Source organism: Bombina bombina, chromosome 4 (genome assembly GCF_027579735.1).
Source record: "Bombina bombina isolate aBomBom1 chromosome 4, aBomBom1.pri, whole genome shotgun sequence".
NCBI classification, from domain to species: Eukaryota; Metazoa; Chordata; class Amphibia; order Anura; family Bombinatoridae; genus Bombina; species Bombina bombina.
The window spans coordinates 336,719,936-336,727,699 of NC_069502.1; the positions used below are offsets into that span (position 1 = coordinate 336,719,936).

At 34.5% G+C, this 7,764-nt stretch overlaps 1 protein-coding gene across 2 annotated transcripts in view; it reads right to left on the reverse strand.

Annotated features, from left to right (window-relative positions):
- The window catches only part of CCNL1 (cyclin L1), an 83,400-nt gene extending 78,895 nt beyond the window's left edge, over nt 1-4,505 (reverse strand). The window contains exons 1-3 of one of the 2 annotated variants that reach the window (XM_053710083.1): nt 4,210-4,505; nt 2,332-2,406; nt 1,144-1,253 (exon numbers count right to left, since the gene is read on the reverse strand). In XM_053710083.1, the coding sequence (XP_053566058.1) occupies nt 1,144-1,253; nt 2,332-2,406; nt 4,210-4,452 (428 nt within the window). In that variant the 5' untranslated portion in view covers nt 4,453-4,505. The remainder of the gene's footprint in view (nt 1-1,143; nt 1,254-2,331; nt 2,407-4,209) is intronic. The other variant, XM_053710084.1, reaches the window with a different exon arrangement.
- Between the last annotated feature and the right edge of the window lie 3,259 nt (nt 4,506-7,764).

A 7,764-nucleotide genomic window follows, 5' to 3' on the forward strand; every position in this document is an offset into this window, starting at 1 on the left:
ACATATATACACACACATACACATATATATATACACTAGAAGCAACTGAATTTGTGAAGACTGAAATAGTTACATCCATTTTACAGTAATATACATGACTAAGTGGCATCAATATTTCTTTATTAAAACAGATTTAGATTAGCAAAACTAAAAGCCATCTAATAAGCAACCCCTTTGTTAATTAATGAATGACAAATATGAACCTTTGAATTGATTATTTTCATAAATTATGCACTTGTACCAAAATACAGCTTCAAAGCCTATAAGTAAATGGGGGGTTTATAAACACATTTTGAAATATTGAATACTTCTTTAAAGATTTCATCTCCAGATAAAATGTCACCAGCAAAATAAAAGTTTTGCAGGCAACTAGCAATACAAATGTGATACTTCTAGTAATTGATTTAAGTGAATGGCCTAGATTAAAAATTAGTCGACAAAAACACAGCTCTATATCAATATATATTAATATATTTTTTTAAAAAACAAAACTTACCACCCCTTAAAAAGTACAACAACGATGACCTTTAGAACAAAATTTTATAATGCCCATTTATGCTACACAAAGCCCGCATTTAAATTAAAATGTAAACATTCTAGTGTATATTCGAAAAAAGATTGCGTTTGACCCTTAAATAATATTACAATTTCAAACCTGTGTAATGCCTTTGACTTGTTACTTAGGGTCTCTGTTTATAAGGCTTGTTCATCCCATACATAGCTAAGTGTTGAACACAGTTTGTCAACATAATATCTTAACTGAAAAATTAAACAAAAGATTGATATGAAGTAATAAATGCCTCATTACAATTACAGAGAATACTTACAACAAAACAAAGTTTTAAGTTATTAGAGAGCCTTGTCAATTACCAGTAACAACAACCTCAGGAAAATCATATTTGATGTATGTATCAAAACAGCTGACACGTAAAAATAGAAATTAACTGAATATCTACTGAGCACATTACAAGTTTTATAAAGGGATTTTTCTCAGACGTGTATGTGCTGTACTGCTATTGTTTGGAATGCATTGCTGCAAACATCTTAAAGCTGAAAAATAAATAAGGATATATTGCATCTTTCACTTGGCTCTTTAGTTCTAAATAATGCACAAATGGGTTAGCATATAAAAAAGAAATATACCTTTTGGCTCTTAATTGGCGTAGGTGATGAAAAACATTGATCACATCTCTTATTCTTCTCGGAGATTCTTCAATTTTTGAAGCAAGATTGATACAAGCCATGGCAACAATCTGAAATGAAGTTGGTTTGATAAGAGAACAATGTTTGCACTGAGGACTTTCATAATACACAAGTGCTCAATCATTCAAAAGCAAAGGATTAGAAAACCCATGTCTTGAAACAGTAACCAACAATAAATGCATTTCTGATATGAGATTTCTATGTGCTTTCTAGTAACCTATGAAACGTATTTGCAAAGCATTGTTCAATTAGAGATTTGTAAGGAACAAAGATATTTGGAAATAAATTACTTTATAGCATGTATTCTATTATGCTACAGGCATATTTGAAGTGCACTGAGCTATGATGACCCCAACCCATAATACTACTAAATTTCTAAATATTATTATTATTAATAATGGGCAAATTATATAATACTATACACCTAGACACTTAGGAGTCATAGGTAAAAACATATAGGGCTCCACATTTTATGTTTACTCCAGTGTCCTCCACAGAAAATTGTGCCAGCCAGTTGGCATTAAGTAGCCAGGTGGTGGCAGTGTAATACAGGTAGAAAATAATTTAGCCAAACTGTTTGGGACAGGAAAAGGTTTGCATTTCGGAATACTGGCATCTGTAAATTGGGACAGTTGGGAGAGGGCATGGTGGAACCAAATGTAAACAACAATATCTTATGTCATTTAGGCAATATTTAAATTTCATTATATATATTTATAAAAAATAAAAAAGTAGTTTTATATCATTTAAATACTTTAGGGACTTACAGGCAGAGAAAATAGTTCTTTTGGATACATTTTAAAAAAGAAAAAATGTTAGTGAAAAAGTTTTGATTATGTACATGCACTTTGTGATATAACATTTTCCTCTATCTAAAGCATTAAGTAATTGCATAATTTAACAAGAATGTATTTAAATGATAAATTTGTGCAATAAACATTCAAAAATTTTAATAGCTAATTTTACCTGAATACTGACTTAAATATCAGCCAGGTTGTGCACCCATAAAAAAGTCCTGGGGAGAACACTGTACTCCTTACTCTAGTACTATTAGGCATGTCCTTCCATCCCAAGTAAAGATTGTCATCCCAGATTTTTATACCCCAAATCTTCCTTAGGCTTTCTTACCTCAAAGTTGTGTTTGACAAATGACTTGGAGTAGAAGAATCTGTGAAACAACACCTGCCCAGTTGCCATTGCCACCTACATAAAGAAAAGTACAGCACAGAAGTGAGAATAGATGGTAGGGTATTAAGACATAGGAATTTATATATAGTTTATAATAGTCACTCTTATTTTCTGTGATTATGTATCTAAATTTCTAAAGACAATTAAAAACACCCTGTCAAATATCTCATATGCATTGATACTTCAGTTTCAATACTGGGGACCCATTAAGATGTTTTCCAAGTTATTCATTTTAGTTCAAAGGTGTTGTCATTGTCACTGGGCCCTCAGTATACCACATGTGAAATAACATATCCTGTAAATCTGGTCTGCTAGTAGCGCCAGCTGAGTGAAACTGAATATGTTATTTATAACACAGGCATTTTAATTGATTAGCGCAAGATTACTCCCTCTCAGTTCCTAACTGTAGTGGGATTTGTTGTTCATATGGTGCTGCGCTTAAGAAATTTGCCTTCCCTACTTGATAACTAGTAGAATTAGTTTTTATACAATACTGTATTTTAAAGTAGCAAACCTGACATGAATGGTTGAGTTTATAATTGTGCAACGCATTTGGCAATTAAAGTGGTGGTAAACTTTAACATTTTTATTTTCAATATTTGTAATCATAAAGTAGAAGATGGGGACATTAATTCATGAAAGGCTTTGGAAAAACTTTTTTTTTTTTTTTTAAATGATTACACTTTCATGTCTTCATATATTCAACCCATAAAGGATACTCTATTTCATACTTCAGTGACGATGCAGGCTGTAGCCAATCTTATTGTGCCCCCTTTGGTGTCCAAAGCCAGAGGCGTTTACTTGCTAGACGTCAAAGGGGGAGAGATATGATTGGTTACAGCCTGAATCGTCACTGAAGTAAAAAATAGAGTATTAGTTACTGGTGGAGGAACAGCAGAACATATGAAGACATGAAAGTGTAATTATTAAAAAAAAAGTTTTATAAGCCTTTTATGAATTGAAGTGCCCATCTTATACTTTATAATTACTAATATTGTAAATAAAAATGTTAAAGTTTACCATCACGTAAAGGGACATAAACCCCCAACATTTTATTTCACCATTCAATTAGGGCATGCAATTTTAAATAGCTTTCCAATGTACTTCTATTATCTAATTTGTTTTGTTTTCTTGGTATCCTATGTTTGAAGGCTCTGGAGCTGCTGATTGGTGGCTGTACAGTTATGCCTCAGGTTATTGGCTTATCTGGTGGTCAGCTGGCTCCGAGTAGTGCATTGCTGCTTCTTCAACAAAGGACACCAAGAGAATGAAGCAAATTAACAAAAGTAAATTGTACAGTTGTTTAAAATGATATACTCTGAATCACAAAAGGCATTTTTGAAGTTTCGTGTCCCTTTAATTGTCCCAATCCATAAAGAAAAGCCATAAAATCAGTCACACTTCATATAAAAAAAATACTATCGAGTATTGATTGACCTTATATCCGTCAGTGGGGTATTGAACACTGCAGATTATAGATGCAGTTAAGTCATATTGTAGAACGACATAGCTCACGTCAGCTAGATAAACACACTACAAACCTGTCTAATCACGGAGTTAAAAAGAATCAGAGCCCTATCAACATGGGAAATACAAGAATCTCCGTGTCTGTCTTATTGTGAATGTATTAAAGCAATAGAGTTTAAAATGATCGGTTTTATCTGTAAAGTTTAATCGGAAATTCTTGTTAAATAGACTAGTGAGCAAAAGGAGCTGGCAACGCCATTTTGTAACCCCCACCCGGAGCTATCAGTAAACTATGCCTCAGGGTGAGCATAGTGTACATAAAGGACACCACATTAGAGACCGGTTTCTTACCTGAGGCATTCGGAGCAGGATGCCGGCAGACTGAATAAGCTCACAGCCTAATATACGCAAGTCGGCCTCCGTGTTAAGGCCTAGGCCGTCAAACATGGACGGAGTCGGAGACAGTCGCTCCTCCGGCACTAGGGAGTTGTCGATTGTGAGGTAAACTTTGGAATACAAACGGTCCCCAATGAGAATGCCATCGGCCGGCCGAGAAGAGGCACCGGGAGTGGAGAGGTGCGGCACGGACGACATTACCGTGGGCCGAACGTATGCACAACGATGATGAAGGAAGAAGAGCCGGCCGCTGACGCAAGTAATGTCAAAGTACTGCTTCCTACGTCTAATATTCCATGCACATCCGCTGGTGTCAAAATCCGCAAAATAGTCCCACATTCCCAGATATGATACAATTCATGATGTCGCTCGTACCGCAGCCTATTTATTAAGTAGTTTTATTTAACAACAATATATTTATTTACGAAACACCAATCTGCTAATACTAGAAGAAGTGCACAAATTTGTTTAGTTTGCCCATAGTTTAGCAATATTAAAAAAAATACATTATCTGCACGTATGATTAATATGGAACCGTGGCTACAATGCAACTCACATTGTTTTTATAGCAACAAGTTGAAGTAAGCAAACCAACATGTGTGTGGTGTGCGGCTGGGGCAGAAAATGTACAGCTACCCGTTTCGGAAAGTAATGAAAGGCAGCTTTACCAAACACTGTACAATGAAGCCGATTAACATTGTGCATGAGTAGAATTATTACAAAGAATACCAAGAGAGCAAAGCAAAATTGAAGATAAAAGTAAATTGAAAAGTTGTTAAAAAATTGCATGCCCTTAATCATAAAAGTTTCATTTTGACATGATTGTCCCTTTAAAGTTACACTGAACCCAAATATTTATTTCGTAATTCGCAATTTTAAACAACTTTTTAATTTATTCCTATTATCAATTTTTCTTTGTTCTCTTGCTTTCTTTATTTGAAAAAGAAGGCATCTAAGCTATTTTTTTGTTCAGAACCATGGAAAGCACTTGTTTATTGGTGGGTGAATTTACCCACCAATCAGCAAGAACAACACAGTGTGTTCACCAAAAATGGGCCGGCATCTAAACTTACTTAAAGTTGCTTAAAATTGCATGCTCTATCTGAATCATGATAGAAACAAATTGGGTTCAGTGTCCCTTTAATGTTAATATGGAAAATTTAAACTTTGCTGTACTTTTCAAACTCCAGCAGAACTGCTGGGATCAGAAGCAAGCTTACATTCTTTCTTGCCAACCGTCCGCAATGCTCTCAATATGTGGGTTCTTCTTAATATTGTTGGCAAATACTTCTAGGAAGAGTGCAAAAAGGAGCAGCGAAAGGGGATAACCCAAATCCAGCCTGGTTTCATTGGAGATGGCGAAGTCTGACAAAATGTTGTTTATCTTCTCTTTTGCATTGGGTGCTGAATACTGTATTGATTCATTTCTTATCGAAGTGAATGCTTTTAACCTGTTTCGAATTTGTAATAGCGATGAGTGGAAGACTACTTTTCAAACCAGATATGGGCACTTATATTTGGTAATGCCTTTTGGTCTTTGTAATGCTCCTGCGACATTTCAACATTTTTTTTAAATGACGTTGACACTTTCTTGGTTATATATTTTGACAAGATATTGATTTTTTTTCTCAGTCCATTGAAGAACGTGAGTTTCATGTAAAAGAGGTCTTGTTTGCATAAAAATCAACTTTATGGCAAACTTGAGTAATGTATTTTTGCTGTTACTTCTTTTCTGGGTTTTATATTATCTCCAGGGCATATTGAGATGGATCCTAAAAAGGTTCAAGCTATTATTCACTGGCCGGTTCCCATTAATGTGAACTCTGTGGAAAGATTTATTGGTTTTGCAAATTTTTATTATAAATTTATCAGGGGATTTTCAGCTCTTTGTGCCCCTATAATTAAATTGACTAGTTCTAAGTCAAGGATGATTTAGCTAAGGTGTCGTTCTGTTTGTTTTTTCTATCTAAAATTTCTAATTGTAGAATATCTTTCAACAAGCTATCATACCTCTCCCTTCCTGCTTTTAGTAATTTTTGTGCTTAATAAGTTCCTTTCTTAAAACACACATATGGGCCTCCCATATGGTGGGCAATGTTAAAGTTTTAGAAGTGTTTAATGCAGAGTACTCTCTCTCAGAGTCAGCTCTGATTACAGGGCTATCTAACAGAAAATTGTCTAGGCGCCACATAAATGGCGTCACGGGGGTATCCGGCGAAATAATAGAGCATGTGACAGGGGCGTGATTTGACCATGTAATGGGCACTATGGTGCTTTACTTAATCAAGGACAGCCCTCGAAAGTCAGTAAACAGGAAGTCTATTCTTGAATAGGCTTTATTTACAAGAGTTGAAGGTACAAACTATATCAGTCGGATGTAATATCATCCAAATATCATTAAACTCAATGTAACTCGCTCCTGCTACCAGACTAGAGCGGGAGCGAGTTACATTGAGTTTAATGGCGCGATCGGGCTGGCTGTGAATAGACAGCATGCCCGATGCGCTTAGAGGAAACAAACAGACCCGCTCAGTAGAGCCAGGAGCGGCGTACTGTGAAAGTAAATTTTGTAACATTTTTTCACTTTAATCTTTTAAGGTACAAAGTTTGCACTAAGCTGATGTTATATAATTCTGCACTATGTGCAGAATTATATAACATTATTTTGTGGGTTTACTGGCCCTTTAAAAAGGACACTTTTATTTTTGACTACTTTGAGCTTGAACTTTAAACTTTCAGTATAGGAAGGGACACCACAGGCACATATAGCTATTTTAATTGCTGATATAAAGGTAAAGGAGCTATTTGTAAACAATTAAATACACTCCAGCAGGTAAAATGGATCATTGGGAACAAATTAAAGGGGAGAAAAGTTTAGGGTAAACTGTCCCTTTAACCCTTTTCTTACCGTTTGGGACCAGGGCTATTTTTGCATTTCTGCTGTGTTTGTGTTTAGCTGTAATTTTTCTCTTACTCATTACTGTACCCACATATATTATATACCATTTTTCTTGCCATTAAATGGACTTTCTAAAGATATCATTATTTTCATCATAATTTACTATACATTTATTTATAAAATATGATGAAAAAATTGAAAAAACACACTTTTTCTAACTTTGACCCACAAAATCTGTTACACATCTACAACCACAGAAAAACACCCGCACTAAATAGTTTCTAAATTTTGTCCTGTGTTTAGAAATACCCAATGTTTACATGTTCTTTGCTTTTTTTCAAGTTAGGGCAATAAGTGCAAGTAGCACTTTTTCAAAATTAGCGATAGTTACGTTGTAACACTGATATCTGTCAGGAATCCCTGAATATCCCTTCACATGTGTGTATGTGTGTATATATATATATATATATATATATATATGTGTGTGTATATATATATATATATATATATATATATATATATATATATATATATATATATATATGTTTTTAAGAGACAACCCAAAGTATTTATCTAGGCCCATTTTGGTATATTTCATGCCACCATTTGAC